The following is an 18720-nucleotide window of genomic DNA, read 5'->3' as shown; positions in this document are numbered from 1 at the left end:
TAATTATGGATCATATCAAACTTTATGCAAGACTTGCAATGCATGATGACGTTACTTCATTATTCCATCAAAAATACATTTTATACAAACAATAGTACAATGAATAAAAGGCAAATATCAATTATATTAATCATCAAGATGGTCATTAACAGATTCATTTACTAAAAATAATTTTTCATATCTCATAATCAAAGATGATAACAGCTATTAATATTATTTCAAGGAGGCTGGAAGGTCAACAAATCATCTGATTTAAACATGACGTCATTATTTTGACTATAATTTTTTTTAAGTAACTTTCAGTAAAGAAAAAATTCTAAATGTTTAAACTTTAAAATTTGAGCTTTTTCTCATTTTTTATACAGAGCTCTTCCTCATATGGAGGTAAATTAAGTCAAAAGTTGGTCACGGCCATCCAGCCCTCTTAATTTTCAATAGATGATAATCGAAAGACAGACAAGCGAGAAAAATAATGCAATTCTGGTGCTAAACATCAATGATTCAAGTGTCACTATCCGAATCTTTAATAAATTTTTGTTAAAATGATATACTAGCTGTCTTCTTGTGATGACAATATTATTTCAATAAAATGCATACATATAAAATATTAAGAATCTTAAAATATATCTTTTTAAAAAAATCTTAAATCAATATATCATTATAAAACCGTATCTTATTGTTATAAAAGACCGTAATAACGAGATAATTAACTTGTAAAAACGAGATGTTTTCTCGTAATTACGAGATGAAAATATTTTTTATATGGCCCTATTTGTCTTTCGTATATTATAGTATTTTATAGATAACAATTAAATATTTATTTATGTGTCTGTCACATATAAAAAATGGGAATGGGGCAGTGATGGATTTAAAACGAATTCATCAATATTCATGAAATCGAGCAGAGCATCGATCCAGCAGAAAAATACTTAAAAATAAGAAGACTTCCCAAACCTGTTTTTCAAGACAAATTAAACTATCTTTAAATTTCATCTTAAATAGACCGAGCACAATAGAACATTCAATCTGTCAGTCACTAATATCAAGGTTGGTTTTTCATGAACCTCGCTTTTGCCATTCTGACAATTTTCAATGTATGACGAGAAGCACGAGGAAAATCAAAGGCGACAAGCAAGGCGATGACAATGCCCAGAGTCAGCACCCCCACACTGCTCCCGATGCCCTGGGCTGACGGCCGGGAGTCGGGCACGCTAATCAGACTCCTCTTGTATTTGTTGGTTTGTTTTGCCTCTACTGTTAACTCGGACTTCATCTTCTCTATCTTCTGTTGAAGTTCTTGAGGGGTGTACGTAACATTGTTCACACAGGGACAATAACACACGGAGGTTGACGATGATAATAATGCTGAAAAGTAATCAAGTTCAAGTTCTTTATTCCAAGAGACAAACAAAGGACTATATATGATATGGGCCTAAAATGAACATCATCATTTTAATGTAATTCTTTGTTTTCTTTGTACAGATATATATGTGATGTTTTTACATAAAGTTCATTTTGATTTAACTGCCCACAATTTAGAAATATGACATCGTGAAGATAACCTTTTCCCGCCATTTTTGCATTTTTAGCATAAACAGCTTGTTTTCAGGCAAATTTTCTTTCAGGAAACATAGAGCGCATACTTGCTCAAACAAAATATTTTAACCAGAGATGTATATAGCCAAAGCTAAAAAGTGACCAAAAAATTTTCTTGTTCAAGTATGCGCTCTATATTTCCCATTCATAAAAAGATAAGAAAAATGTCAATTTTTGACTGATTTTGATTGAATTATAGAAATAGCGTCACTTCTGACGTCATATACTGCCAGTGAGTGCAAATAAATCAAATAAATAGATGAAAAATATATTTTATATCAACTCTTCTTAAAGTTAACACATTATTGTACCCGAAGCACTTAAAAAATGGCGAATTATGGGGGCCAAATTTAACTCATATCAAACATAGTTCTTTGTGATTTTTATGTAGACAGGAATTTTATGTACAGATGTAAAAATTCCAACAAAGACCTAAATATCAATAAGGAATCATTTTCTCTGTTAATGATTTGTTTACGTTATATGTATATGTTGTACATTATGTATATCGTTGTTTTTAGTGTCGAGGAACGGCTTTTTGAAATATGTCGTAGGAATAATTGATCGTATCATATCAGATATGAATGATTATTTCTAAGATAGGCATTAATAGGTTTCCTTGAAAAGAATGCTTTTCAATACATTCCATCGAATTCATCGATTATTTTTATTACAATATTTTGACAGCGCACGGTCATGGTGTAATAGGTCCAATTACTGTTTTACTTCCGGTTTGTCAGAGTTACTGCATAAGAGAGATGATTGAAATTAACTCTAAAAACGTAAAATAAAAATTGTTCGGTCATTTCTTAGAGAAAAAATATAATACTTATCGAAGAACAAGTCATAACATCGGAACTATATATATACAACAACGTATACATACACGACATTACAGGCGATGAATGGATGGAGCCGGTCACTGTCTGAAGATGAGGGGTACTGAGTGTGGCGGTGCTAGATGGGGAGGGTGGGGTTGTACTGGGGAATAATGTTGTGAGGGTGGGTTCAGCTGACGTGGTCACCGACTCAGAGGAAGCATAGAGGGCGGTGGGCGTGGTCAGAACTGTACTGTGTGACGTCACACTGCAGGCATCTCTGGGAGGAATCGTTGAGGCAATAGATGTATATTGAATCCAATCGATTACACCTGTAAAAATGTCAGATCCTTGTAAGTATATATAGATCTTTGAATTATTATCAGACGTTTTTACGATCTCTTTTAAACAAATATTAGCTTTAGAGCATATGTAAGTTGATTATTGGCATTTCTAGACATGGAGTAATTAATTGTTCTTAAATTGAACATGACAAAGAGCTGGTCCGATTTCTTTTGTACAATCAAACAAAGATGAATTCGACTTCTGAAGCTATTTTAGTCTCTAGAACTCTTGAAGGTTAATACTTTCTTGGTACATTTGATCATGACAAATATACAACCACTGACAAAACATCAGTATATTCTAGAGAGAAAAGTTTTTTTTTCGAATGTGGTGTTTTTATACGTTTACCGGTATATAACTTTAATTGATTTTCTTACAATGTACATTTACCGGTATACGTGTATCAGTTTAAGAGATTTTCATACATTTTCCGGTATATCAGTTTATGCGATTTTCATACATTTAACCGTATATCAATATAAGTGATTAAAAGGGCATGGTCACGGTTTTGGGTATAATTTATCGTTTACAATGTTTTAGTGAGGCATTTCTAATGATCAACCAAAATTTTAGTGTCAGTCGTGGTGTTAAAAGAGACACAGATCACAATTCTTTGTCCTGTAAACAAAGCTTTGTTTGCGTTTTGAATGTTGAAGTAAAAAGTCCAGCTTTGGGCACGAAATGAATGTGATAAACGTTAGGAACTGTTTATTTATGCTGAAAACGAATTAGAACAGATAGAAATCAGCTTGAAAAAGTATTATTACCGGTATATTGAACTAATGTAAAAAAAAAAATAATAGGGCACAAGCCTCGTTCATCTGACAGAAAATTGTGAGCTCTGTATCTTACTTAAAACTTTACAATTGTCACTCAATTTTTGGCTGATCATTAAAAATGCATTTCTAAAGCATTATAAACACTAAAAATAGAAAAATGAAATTTGACCAAAATCGTGACCATGTCCCTTTAGGAGCTTATATTAGGACCACGCATAAATAAATCTGTTTCTTAAAATATGTACAAGTAATGAGAGAAATTTCTAAGTACTCTGGTCTAGAATTAAACTGATCAATATCACGTGTAATGCTTACTGTCAAGGTATAAATCGTCACGAGCGGCTAGAGCTTGTGGGGGGTTTACACTGACGAGGATTTCACAGCTACCCCCGTGCATTACACCTGCACAGGAACTATCTTCATGACATATTTTAGCACAAGAAAACAGGTCTACAGTATGGTGTAATGAAACTGATACTGAAAATGAACTTTTGACTACATCGTTCGTCTCAGGGAAGAAACACTGGACTGGATCTGAAAATAACAACAAATGATATTGGTTAAGGTGGCATGGGACACCTCCATATTGTGACGTACTTCCTTTTAAAATAACTGTCATAAAATCAACCATAGTCTTATAAATGTTTTCAAAATGAAAACTGTTACCAAACAGCGTAGCGCAATCGGTTAGAGCGTTAAGTACTAATCTGTAAGCCATGAGTTCGCTTCCATTTTGGTGTTTTTACAACTTTAACCTTTCCAACAATTTTTTTATTTTAATTTTCATACATTGTAAAATTTGAAAATTCTTAAAGGTGTTGTTTAGTCAGGGTTTGAGTTCTCAAATTCGGATTCTAAAAAAAAGTTCAATGTCATGAGTAAAGTTTGTTCTTTACACAAAAAGTATTTATGAAATGAATTATCATTGACGAAACGTTCGTATTTACTGTATTATGGAATAAGGCTCAAACAAAAATAGACTAGCTTTAAGCCAATCAGAGGAAATTCGGACTAATTTTGCAGATTTTATTTTCCGCTAAAACATATTTGGCAGTACTCTAATATTAAAAGTTCAGATTTTATATTTTAATCTATATAATTTTGCATATTTTCTGTTGGTTTTACCTCATTTTTCATTAAAATAATCGTATGGCACGAATTACAAAAATATTGAAAAATTCTTCAAAACGATTTAAAACATGTACCATATCTCAAAATTTTGATCATTGACCTCATATAAATTGTATGCCAACAGAAAAAGATCAATAAAAGTTGTTTAATACTATATTTTTTTTTAAACTTTTTTTTTTTTACATCCTTAACCGGTAAAAGTATTCTGATTATAATGTACTTTTATCCACCTAATATCGCAGGTGTCCCATACCATGTCAACTTGGTGATATTTATAATGTCTTAAAAACACAGAAAATCTATAAAATCGTCTGATAACAACCTGCTTCTATGTTTTCGCAAATATAAGGAAGTGAAGAATAGCAATTCACTGCGGAGTAGTAGGTGGATGATGGGTGGAACATGACACACCCTTCTTTCTGATCCTCTGAAGAACTCTGCCAGGGATTAAAGTCTGAGTAGGACGTCAGCTGGCCACAGTCCGGCCAGAAATGATGTAAATCTCCGCCTTGAGAAGTGGCATGAAGTCCGATCCAAACAGGGTCTCTACGAACACAGACTGCCATATTTGTATTTGGTAAGATGTGCAGAAATCCCGTGAGTCGAATAAGGGGAATAAGGAACCATTCTTTGAGTATTATGAGGTGATCAAATATGGTCGGGGTGATCAAATTCAGTATCAATATCATAATAGATTTGATCATGTCTAATTGTATCTGAAATCCTCATAATACTAGTATTCAAAGAATGTACCGGTTATCACAAACAAAGACAACGGAAAATGTAAAATACCTGTATACATAAAATTATAAATGTTATTTCATTTCCAAGACCACTTAAAAATTAGAAGCAAAAAACTACTCACAATGAGGAGCCCAAGACTTTATTAATTTTGGAGTCCACAATAGAATGTATTTTAGTATGTTCTGCCAAATCATCTAATTTCAGCAGGGTTTGATTCTTGCCTTTGCATACGTTGTAAGCCTCGCTCCAAGACAAAGGATGAAAGTGGACGTGGTACCGACAATCCTCGTGTTTGTCTATTCAATGAAATGAGGTCTTTGAGGTTAATAAGGTAGTCACGATTTCAGCAAGGAAATTTTCTTTTTCATCTCTACAGTGCAATACTAAAACATATGATACATACATAGAAACGGACTCGTTTTGTCTTTATGGATTAAATATCGATGACATAGTTTTCAAAAATTATTAGGTAGTTAAAACCAAAGAAAATAATTTAAGTCAATACGTACTTATTTTTTTTAATGCGTCTTCAATATAAAGTACATTTAATGCAACCCTCGTATATTAAAGTTCTCAGAAAGCATAATTGGAAGTCAAAACTTAGTAAAAGCCAATGAGTTTGAAAGGTTGATTAAATCACCTTATTAAAAAACATTGCTATATTTTCATTTTAAAATGCCGTCTCTAATTTAGTGTGTTTACTCACAGTCAACAATGGCTACTCCCCCAGCATGGCAGACATGGATCGTTATCACTATCAGCGCAGTGACGGCAGGCATACACAGCAGTCTCATCTACATGATAGTTATACAGCATTAGGTCTATATCATCTACACGAAAGTCATACAGCATTAGGTCTAATCATCTACGCGACAGTTATATATACAGCATTAGGTCTACATCATCTACACGACAGTTATACAGCATTAGGTCTATATCGTCTACACGACAGTTATACAGCATTAGGTCTACATCATCTACACGACAGTCATACAGCATTAGGTCTATATCATCTACACGACAGTCATACAGCATTAGGTCTACACCATCTACACGACAGTCATACAGCATTAGGTGTATATCATCTACACGAAAGTCATACAGCATTAGGTCTATATCATCTACACGAAAGTCATACAGCATTAGGTCTATATCATCTACACGACAGTTATACAGCATTAGGTCTGCATCATCTACACGACAGTTATACAGCATTAGGTCTACATCATCTACACGACAGTTATACAGCATTAGGTCTGCATCATCTATACGACAATTATACAGCATTAGGTCTACATCATCTACACGACAGTTATACAGCATAAGGTCTACATCATCTACACGACAGTTATACAGCGTTAGGTCTGTATCATCTTCACGACAGTTATACAGCATCAGGTCTACATCATCTACACGACAATTATACAGCATTAGGTCTACATCATCTACACGACAATTATACAGCATTAGGTCTACATCATCTACACGACTGTTATACAGCATTAGGTCTACATCTCCCTTTGAGGCGTTAAAATTATGTTTCTTTATTTATATAAATGTAATATAATTGTGCTTGAAACAGGTTTTTATAAACAAACAATCCGGTGGTACATAATAAAGTTTTAACGGCATGACAGACCATTTGGTCTGATATTATCCTCAGTAATATAATTATATTGAATTAGTATACTTCTGTTACAATGTTTCTTATATTAAGTTCAGAAGGTAAAATGTCTAATTTAACATATATGCTTAAAGTTTGTTCCTAGAAACAACGTTCAACTTTTTTAACATGATAGTTTCTTTGATGTCACGGATGAAAGCCCCCAACTCACCAAATTTACAGTTATCAAAGCGTGAAAATTACAGAAAAAATTATATTTAAAAGATGACAATATAAAACTCGATTCTCATCTCTACGTCAAGCTGTCTAACTGCCACCCTCCCCATACCTTTAGAGGTGTTCCTTAAGGATAAACTACCAATTGACGAATCTGAGCTTGAAGAACAGATCATGTGCAAAATATTGAAATCTCAGCTGAGTGCTCGAGGCTTTAAAGCCCATACAGTGCAATTTGCAAAATTGATGAGATACAAAAAAAGACATGCCAACTTGCACGTGGGCTGATCGGACTGACCTCCAAGAAGTTATAGTTACCGTGGTAACCGTCACATATATGGGGAATCAGCTGTTCCTTCTGTGTGTCACTCTGGTCAACAATGAAGATAATTTAGTATTTTTAAAAATCTTTTTCTTGGATATTTCAACACATGATTTAAAGATAGATGTAAATATTCAAAGTAAAATGCGTTCTGTGATGTTTCATGCGAGCTATGCAGTTAGCTAACTTTGCAGAAAAAAAAACAATTTTAGCTGTTCACACTAACATGAAACCCTATCTTTAGATATTTTTTCAATTTTTTTATTTTTTTAATCATTTTCATCCTCGTGTTTATTCAGTTTCTTAATTTTCTCTAGTACTATTCTCTCTCATTGCTCTTGTTTGAAACGATAATTGTAGTCTTATAGTGCGAAGCATACATGTACATTTTGCCTCAACTGCAAAAGAGGTCATGTGGTCATGTTCAGCAAAACTCTATCCCCGGAGTATAAATTGTGCTATCCAGCCCTCAGAATGCTGACACTGAAATTTTGATGCCCATTTGTGACTGGCTGACTTTTACTTTACTGTAGAGTTCCACGTCAATGGCGTTAACAATTGAAATTGAGCCCCATACTGGGATCATCAATTAATTTTTTATAAAACTTAACATTGAACATATTGATTTTCCCCGTGTAATACAAATCAGCAATGTATTTATCATAACAAGACAGGTATAGTTTATCATCCCAGATTACTGTTTTCATCATCAAATGTATGTTGATTTTCTTAATAAATACACAGAAACTGTTAGAGGAGAAGAACTTCAATCTACATATGGCAAAAAGATTTCCTCTTTCCGCGTTCATTCTTTATACCGAAACGAAAATACTAATGGTCTTTTCTCCCGAAGATTAATAGTGGGAAAATCTGAAATCTTTTTTTTTATTTAGAAATTCCCAGGGCTCCTCGCACAATTTTTTTTTTCACTATCTTCCGGGTACCTTTCATGTCGTTTGCAAGGCAAAACCCCCTTTATGTTTTTATTTTTGGTTATGTTTTGACACCTAAAGCGATATAGAGGGCCTTATAAATCAGAAAAACGAAACGTTTTCATTCTAATAGTTGTAGCTAGGGCACGAATGCATTTATAATTATCGAAATTTTAAAAAAAAAGTGGCGGAAGCAGAAACTTGAGACAAAGTACACCCAGTAATTTCTAATGAGAGTATTTACTGACTTTATGAAGTTGATATAAAAGTTATTGACAAACTGAATACCTGTTTGTTACATCATTATTAATAATAAACACTTTTCCAATAGCTTTAAGTAGGATATGTCTTTCATCAAACCCTTGGCAGGAACAATAGAAGATGTCATAGGGTATAGGAGATATCACATTGGATAAATGTTATTTTATTTTTTGTCCTCAGAATAACACAAAAAAAGACTTCCGGTAAATGTTATTAAAAATTCTAGTTTATCGTTAGTTTGCATGCTGTTAACCAATTATGAATATTATTTCAGCATACTGTTAACCAATTATAATTTCAGCATACTGTTAACCAATTATATTTATTATTTCAGCATACTGTTATCCAATAATAAATATTATTTCAGTTTACGAGGACCAATGTATTCGTAAAAAGGATACACAGTACCGATCAGATCCAATCTAACACCAGAGTAAATCACAACTAAACCCCGGGTTTACTTTCTGGGTTTACTTTAGATTTACTCTGGGTTTATCTTTTGAAAATTTGAGTCCACTCGGGGTTTACTTTGGGTTTACTTGTGGTTTACTTTCGGTTTACTCGAGAATTGCTTTTTGTGTCACCTGTACGCACTGACGTTTGAAGAAGACCTGTGTTTTACATACCAACTTACTGCATTAATTTATCATAGGTACTAGAACACATGTTATATGTTTTGGTTTTATATATTTAAACCTGTAGACATTGGCTACTATTTATAGCGTATAACCTGTAGAACAGGTATTCAAGTTAAGCACCATTTTCACTCATTCGTAGGCTTTTCTTTGCCGCATTTACACAATCCCCACCCACCCACCCACTTATTTAGTGACATTTAAAAATCGAAGGACTGTGCACAATAAAATGTAAATTTCTTTATTTCAGGAAGAAGTTTGAAGAATCTTTATATGTATTTGTACGTGTAAATAAACGCAGCAAATAAGGGCTTCCTTCACTAATCATGTGTTTTGTTATTATTGTAAATAATTTATGTTCGGTTGAGTGGAACGAATAAGAACATAACTGTAATTTCTGTCCCTTGTATATTGCGAATACACACGTGGCATCTGCTTTCAGGGGCATACTTCTGATCGGGGTTTAATCTCTGTGTCCACTCTGGGTTTACTTTGGGTTTACTCTGTGTCCACTCTAGTAAACCCGGAGTAAACCTACAGTACACCCAGAAAGTAAACTCAGGGTTTACTTTCTGTTAGGTTGGGTCTGATCGGTACTGTAACAATTAAGTCAATTACAAGCATTCTGTGATAATCACAGGTTTGAAATGCTCTTAAAATACCCTTGTGACTTTTGTATGCGGTAAACAACAAGATGGCAATTCCATAATCTTTTCGATATTGTTCAAATTTAATCTATAAAAAACATTTAATTTATCTGATTCTTTCAGAAAAAAAGTTGAACACTTCTAAATCAATATGATATAAATTTACCTTATCATTCGTTACTATCCATAATTTTTATATAAAGCAGGAAACTCCCCAAAAAATAAAAATATTTGTAAATCTGTTGGAGGAGCTGATGGTCCTTCAATCTTCCCTTCAGACTCTACGGGGTGACGTCACATGTGTTTCAGGGTCCCCCAGCGGGTTGTCTACAGATATGCTTTTGGTCCACTGAAATACACAATGTTAACAGCGAGAGTCCATCAAAGCGGTAATGCCGGTGTATTGTTTCCCGTCTACCACTCAATAACACGCTGATTCAGTGATCCCGGTGCAGGTCAATACACATATGTTTATTAAATGTTTATTCTCCTCGACGGTTTATTCTCAATGGAGTGTTCGGCTTAATTGCGTGTCTGTAAAACAAGTGTTATCTGCTTTTCCAAAAAAACGATCTGTTTGCTTATATTACAATGTATAACATTTTAATTTTGGATACCACCACGTCAAACAAGGATTTTTTTGCGCTGGTATAGAGAGAAATATCAAGTATAGGCCTATTTATTTTTTATTATTTGCAACTTTTTTGCGACAAATCCATTTGGCAAACAAGAGTAACGTCCTTTGGTAATCTGATTCAACTGAGTCTAATTCCAAACTTATGTAGCAATACCGGTATACCTTCATCAGCGGCATATGGAGTTTTTGCCTCTCGGTTAATTCGATACGCAAGGACATGCTCTACGTATGAACAGTTTTTAAGGCGAAGCGAGCTACTGAGAAACGAGTTGATAAAACGACTTTCAACAGTCTCGACTGATGTCATCTTGTCGTAAGTTCAATGGTCAATACAACAACCTTGTCAGCAAATACAATCTTCCACTGGGTTGCATGCTGACTGACGTTTTTCATACTTATTGTTAGACCATAGTTAATAACCTAATTGTCTAAGAATTTTTCCGTTTTGCCCGATTTCGACACAGTGTAAGCGGTGTCGTATAATTTAAGGTCCGCCCCGTAAAATGATCCGGAGTAAAATGACCGGGGGTCATTTATCAACGTAATAAAACATACACACTGCCAAAATAAAGGGATCGTTGTACTTACATACAGCGTTTTAATCAACACTTAGATTGTATCGAAAAAATTATTTTAATTCTAAAATTAGTGAAATGTTAAGTAAGAGAAGTAGTAAAACATATTTAAATTGAGTTCTCTCCGAGGACATTTTAAAAATGTCACAAATGCATGGAATCCATTGCAAACGATTGTCCGTTTTGGTGGAATAATCTTAAAATATTAACGCAGGTTTGTCCATTTTGTTTGACGGTATCGATTTAATCTAATGGCAAAAAGCAATAAATGTCGTATAAAAAAATAATAATGTCATAAATAATCAAAGTACTGAGGGTACTGAAAGACGGTGTCTTGAAAGTTTGAATTTGTAATTGTCCGGGATTTCCTCGAATATGCTTCCAAAATTTATGAGTTTAAATTAATTGTTACAATCTATGTTAATTCGGATTTTTTGCAATTTTCTGATACTTTGTCTAAATTTTACTCAATCCCGGCCTTCATAATTGTAGAAAATTGACACAGCGGTATATTATGTAAAATAAGACACCAAGGAAAAATTCTAAAAATTACTACTAACCGGGAAAATCAAACAACTATATCAAAGAAAATAATTTTAATCTTTAGATTTATTTAATTTTGTGATCCAAGGAAAAATCCACAAGTCGGACGGTATCCGTAATAAAAGTTTTATGAAAACCCCGAAAACTCTAAAGCTGCTGAATTAACAAACAAAGTGAACATTTGTATACCGATAACAAACACAGGCACCTGACTTTAGAAATATTTTTTTACAATAAGATTCCAAGAACTTTGACAATAAAAAGATTTTCACGGTCGCCATTTTGATTTTTAAGACCGACTTATCTGACACGATTTTCTTCATTTGCGGTTCATGCAAAATTTATAGGTAAAAATTAATCCGTTCGCAACTTACTACTTTTTTGTGTAAACTCGTGCATCACCTACACGAATTACATGTACGATACAACCGTTCCTTTCATTAAAAATCATACTCCGAAAATCAGAGACATAAATAACAGAGATTGTCAACTCCGCCATTAGCGTGTAAATGTTACGGGACCAACCTTACTTTGAGAACTTTAAGTGCAACAGCAATCTTGTATAAGTCATTAAATTTGAACCTGATAGTGAACATGAACATGAACCTGTAAATATTTTAAGCATGTTTTATTTATGAAATATTTACAAAAACTCTTTATTTAGCTTTTAAATTACTTTTTTAAAACTTATTGACTTTTCACAAAGTAATGGTAATGCATTACTTTACTCTTGTAATGGTAATGTAATGTATTACTTCAAGAAAATCAAGTAATGGTAATGGTAATTAATTTAATGCCCTAATTCATGAAGTAATGGTAATGTAATGCATTATTTTACAATGTAATTCACCTTAAGCCTGATTCCAACTAAGCCGGAAAACATGAACATTTATTTTAACATTAAACTTGGTTCTTCAATCGATAAGATTGTAATACATATATTATATGATGTATAAGTCTTCCAAAATGTATAATCTTTTATAGATTTTGCTTACAATGTACTGTTTAAAATTCAAATTCAGTTTAATCAACTAAAGAGCCAACGAACGAGAATGCAAATTCAAACTTCTTTTTATTTTCTTTGTACAAAATTCCTTTAGAGACGAACAGCAGTTATACCGCAAGAAGACTGGAAGCCAATGAGACACCTATTTAATTTGTAAAACATCTGTGTATAACCCGTTCTGATTAACTTCGGCTTGCGCATGAAGTTTGGTAGTATTAAGGTGAAAGATTGTCAAAATAAAATTCACAACTTTTTATAAATGGCACATTGCGTTTGGGAACTTTGATTTCGATTCCACCATCAACCTTTTCTATTCATTAATGAGCTCGTACACCAACTGAATCGTCAAAACGGCGCTGTGCATTCAGTTACGTAACTCATTCCACATTTGAACCCGAGCAAGAATATTTTGATCAATAAAACTATTTGTTTATTTTCTAAATATAATTTTTTTTTATACACAGCTAGAGGACTCAAAAAGATTTAATGCGTGTTTTTATAATACATATTTACTGAAATGCATGAAAACTTTCTGCACTATTTTCTTACGCGTAAACTCAATACATGTGTTCTACGCGTGCCTTCCGGTTTGAGACTTCGGCTGACAGTAAACCATTAGACGGGGTCACGTGACCCCGTCTAAAAATCATCAATCCTCTATAGGTATGATTCCCTCTTTTTTACGAAAATTGATCACAGCTGTGTAGAAACATGCAGGACTGAAATCTACACGATTTAGTTTTAACCAGATCAGTCGAAATCTTCAGCAAACCTAGAATAATCAAGGACTGCTCCAAAAAATCATTCTGTTGTCGGACATAAATTCCCATATAAGATAATTAAAAATGTTGCTATTTCTTTTATCAAACGTACTGATTTATTTACTGTTTACAGGGAAATATTCGTTGAAGTTAAATTTTCTCGCCCCTTTTGTCCTCGTTATCAGAAAGCCAAAAAACCGTTTGCAATTAGAGACGGGCGAAAATAAGACATGGCGAATAGATAATTTTATATATATATATATATATATATATATATATATATATATTAGTACCTTTGATTAACTTTCATTATCAATTTATCAGAAGAAAGACTAAAATAATAATACAAAACGAAATGCTGTCTTTGGCAGGCACGTAACATCAGGGGGGGGGGGGGGGGGGCAGGGGGGCCCCCCCCCCCCACTTTTTCTCGCAGCAACAAATTTTTTAAAATTTACATATAAAAAATGGAATTATCATTGAGTTGCCCCCCCCCCCCCCCACTTTTTTGGGAGTATGTAAAAAATTGATATGAAAATAAGGAATTTTGGGAAACATAACATTTTCCTTTTTTTTTTTTTTTTCAAGATTTTTTGGATGAGTCTGCCCCCCCCCCCCCCCCCACTTTCAAAAACGATGCTACGTGCCTGTTTGGTGATTTATGTGGGATATGAAGGTAGCGACATTGCAAAAAAAAAAATACATAACCCGCGTTAGCAAAATAAATGAAACAAATGACTCCGTCTACGTTCAACTAAAAGCATTGAAACCAAGAAGTTCTGGTGTATTAAGCAATATTGAAGTAAGTAACGGAAACAATTTTTGTAAAGTCGATCAGAAAAATCGAATTCAAATGCAAAAATTTGTAGCTTGCCTTCACTGGAATTTTTATGGAAAAAATGAATATTCCTTGATAAAACAGCGAATGCACCTATAGAGTTTCTAATATAATAGTGAACTCTATTTGAACTCAGTATTAACCTCGGTAAAAATTAACAATGTTAATGAGAAAACATTTTTTTAAAGAAAAATTACGACTATGAAATTATAAATAGATCTATTTCGTTACTGTAAAATTTGCACCTGAATAACGCGATTAATGTTTATTTAGCTCTATCAAACATCTTCAAATTATCCTTGTAAATATTGTCATATACTTTTCACTACAAATTGAATTTCTCGACAAAGAAATTGGAAGTGTCAAAGATCGATTGCCTTTGCAGAAGAAATAATCAAAGATTTGACGATCAACAACGTAAAATAAATCCAGAACCTGTTTGAAATAGCCATCAAATTTCTCTATGTAAGCAGTAGCTACTGGCCCTGAGGGTGATCCCATTGGCCAGTGTGAAATTGTAGACAGAGTATGTTTGATTAGGGTAAGCTGGACGTCTGACCGGTTCTCATCAAGTGCTTGGATTACTAATTTGGAATAAACACATTGTGAACATTTTATCGATACCCGATTCTTTTTAATGGAAATGCTTCTGAGCGTAAATGTTCACTGTAATCAATTCAGTCGGGAGGTATTGAATTAAACACGTGCCATTGCGCGGCTTTGTTGGCGATTATAAAAAAATTTCAATCTAGGAGAGATCAATTCAGTCATCAAAGAAAACCGGAAAATTAACATGAAATGAAATATTTCTTCTTGTTCTGATGAGTTTTTAATGACTCCCTGGTACATTTGTATTTGAAATCTTTTCATTAAGAAACGAAATTATAGTATACTGCGACAATTTCGAAGAAGACATGTATATGATTTCCGTTTTTTGTAGCGTTAAAAAAGATAATCCGATAAGTAAAATGAGTATTTAGTTTAAAAATCGATGATATAATCTAAACTTTGTTTGCAATTGCTGATCAAAGACATGTGGTTTGGATGTGATATACAAATATTGTTTTAGTTTATAGCTTTATTTATTTTAATAATAACTGTGAAATTCTAGAATCTATCAATAAAAAAATACCATTTCAGAAGTCAAAATTATTAAATCAATAAATATTTTAAAAACTAACTCCAAGAAGGTATGTATTTTGAAACTGTTCTAAGGTTGAGAAATTATTTTGGTTGCTGTGGTTCATGCAAAGCTCCATCAGTGCTATATAAACCTGGGTGTGTGCTATTTCTTCTTTTTTTATATATATATAGAGGCCATAGCTTATTGTGTATGATGTGCAAGAAATAGTACTGTAGGTTAAATTTATATCAATATTTGTAAATCAATTTCATATCCACGTATTGTTTTACTGTTCTCGTGATTTGGACGACATTGAAAATCGTCTTATTCTTTACATGGCCAAATTATTTATTCTATTAATCAAACAATTAAATTAGTATCTTTGGAGAATTAGATTTCCAATGTTGCCATAGATTAAGAAATAAACTTAATATATTTAGTTTATATAACTTTTGCCATGAACTAAGAACTAAAGAAACTAAAATACATGTATGATATATAAATAAATGTATTTCTATTTATAGTCGACGTCGATCTGATCTTTAAATCCAATTTACCACATTGTACGTTAGCTGCTAATTGTTTGTATGTGTAGACATCCGATTGTATTGTTGGTGTTATTCAATAAGTACTTGTTTTATAATAGTGACAATGTGTATCATGACATTATTTTAATGCACCCCTGCCTTCATGGTAATATGGTTCTTTTTTAAACAGAAAGTAGCACATTTTGTTACACGTGGAGAAGATATCTATTGAATGCTTGGTAGTTTATGAAATAATCTTTTTTTTTTATTTGTGGTTTTTTTTCTGACGTTGCATATTTCAATGTCTCCCTAGCGTAACCGGAATTGACAACAAAGCATGCGCAACGTCTGAAATATTTTCTGCGATATTTTTCTAAATATCAGCATATACTTAAACTTTACCAACGTTTCCAAATCTTCATTTCATATTTCATATACATGTATTATAAGAAGTATGTTTGATAACGAGAAGACCCCTTCCTTACGTGGTTTTTCACTAAGATACACAAAACCGAGAAAGACTGTATAATGATAGACTTTTAAGTACAACGTCACAGTTTCATGAGTCTGAGTTATTAGCTTACGTTATTCTTACCTCTAGAGTAAGGTCTCTGTTGGATGACGAAACCAATGATCTCTTTCGATCAAAACAGTCATACTAATGGGCAGAAGTATCGCAATCGATGACTAGACTAGACCGATTTATTTATTAAACGGTTACATGTGATCAATCGCAGGTAACGTATATCCTGATCCATATCTGAAAGTTTTATTTGAAAATCATTACAAATACAACACCCCTGTCGGTATTAAAATAATGGATATCGCACAGTTAATGAAATACTAATGACATTACACAGTGGGGATTACAATGACTGGGCAGTCTGTGTGGTGTTAATAATTGTTCCTGAGTTGTGCTTAAAATATAACTTAAAGAATAAATTTGGAGACAGGGTTGGAGGCAAGATGACTGTCCCAACTTGAAGAATAAAATCGCAACAACAAAAACTCAAAACGGGGCTTAACCCCTTTGCCCCCTCAAGTTCTGACGCAATAAAGGATAGCATTTCGCTTAAGTTTGTGTTTACACAATAAAACATACTTTATAATTAATAACGTAGAATTTCAAAGAACAATTTCTATTATTCTCCAAGATATCAACTTATATTAAACATGGAGTTAAAATTTTGCTGCATATTAGAGTAGTGGATTGGAATTTTGTAATGTGCTGGTAGTTTGATCGAGGGGTCTATAAAACGATATAATTGAAAAATAAAATTAATTTAAAATAAATAGAACAAGCGGCCCATGGGCCACATCGCTCACCTGAGGAACAATAGGTATGATAAAATCATATGATAAAATCAGCTTAATGGAGTCATAATACAAACTATCTGGACAATGTACAGTAATACATGTAAATCCTGTATAAATAAAACCCATTTCCCCCTGGATATTCTTATGTTTTTAATCATTAGTCCCTTTTCTAACAGGATGATTTTATAGTCATATCACATGTTGAGTATTGCAGTTCTCAAAAAGATCCTCAACAATTGTTTATATATGGGATATAAACCTACATCAAACATGAACCTTCTTGTGAGGCCGAGGAATTGTCCTGGGGCCAAAGTCTTAACAATTATAAAGAATCATCTGGCTGATAAGTTTCTGAGAAGAAGACTTTTAAGATTTACTATACATATTCCTATGTAAAACTTTGACCCCCCTTTGTGGCCCAACCCTACTCCAGGGGGTGTCATAATTTTCACAACTTTGAATCTACACTACCTGAGGATGCTTTCAAACAAGTTTCAGCTTTCCTGGATTAGTTTCTGAGAAGTAGATTTTTAAAAGATTTACTCTATATGTTCCTATGTGTAACTTTGACCCCCCCCCCAATTGTGGCCCCACCCTACCCCTGGGGATCATGATTTTCATAATTTTGAATCTACACTACCTGAGGGTGCTTCCAAACAAGTTTCAGCTTTCTTGGCTGATTAGTTTCTGAGAAGAAGATTTTTAAAGATTTCCTCTCTATATTCCTATGACCCCCATTGTGGTCCCACCCTACCCCTGGGGATCATGATTTTCACAACTTTGAATCTACACTACCTGAGGGTGCTTCAACACTAGTTTCAGCTTTCGTGGCTGATTAGTTTCTGATAAGAAGATTTTTAAAGATTTACTCTATATATTCCTATATAAAACTTTAACATCCCCCCAATGTGGCCCAACCCTACCCCCGGGGTCATGATTTTCACAACTTTAAATCTACACTACCTGAGGGTGTTTCAATACAAGTTTCAGCTTTCCTGGCTGATTAGTTTCTGAGAAGAAGATTTTGAAAGATTTACTCTATATTCCTATGTTAAACTTTGACCCCCCACCCCCCCCCCCCATTATGGCCCCACCCTACCCTCGGGGGTCATGATTTTCACAACTTTGAATTTACACTACCTGAGGATGCTTTCACAAGAGTTTCCGCTTTCCTGGCTGATTAGTTTCTGAGAAGAAGATTTTTAAAGATTTAATCTATATATTCCTATCTAAAACTTCGACCCCCCCCCATTGTTGCCCCACCCTACCCGGGTGTCATGATTTTCACAACTTTGAATCTACACTACCTGAGGATGCTTCAACACGAGTTTCAGCTTTCCTGG

The 18720-nt window shown here is 33.5% G+C and overlaps 1 protein-coding gene across 1 annotated transcript; it reads right to left on the bottom strand.

Moving 5' to 3' along the window:
- Positions 1-1039: 1039 nt before the first annotated feature.
- LOC105339389 (uncharacterized) lies at positions 1040-16802 on the bottom strand. The gene is made up of 8 exons (XM_034443894.2): positions 16656-16802; positions 10217-10399; positions 6120-6207; positions 5535-5709; positions 4992-5215; positions 3854-4072; positions 2483-2746; positions 1040-1365 (listed from the first exon to the last, which is right to left on the bottom strand). The coding sequence occupies exons 3-8, from the start codon at positions 6205-6207 to the stop codon at positions 1043-1045; spliced, it is 1293 nt and encodes a 430-aa protein (XP_034299785.2). The 5' UTR covers positions 10217-10399; positions 16656-16802; the 3' UTR covers positions 1040-1042.
- Between the last annotated feature and the right edge of the window lie 1918 nt (positions 16803-18720).

This window comes from Magallana gigas, chromosome 5 (assembly GCF_963853765.1).
Source record: "Magallana gigas chromosome 5, xbMagGiga1.1, whole genome shotgun sequence".
Lineage (NCBI taxonomy): Eukaryota > Metazoa > Mollusca > Bivalvia > Ostreida > Ostreidae > Magallana > Magallana gigas.
This window is presented reverse-complemented; position numbering and strand designations above follow the sequence as displayed.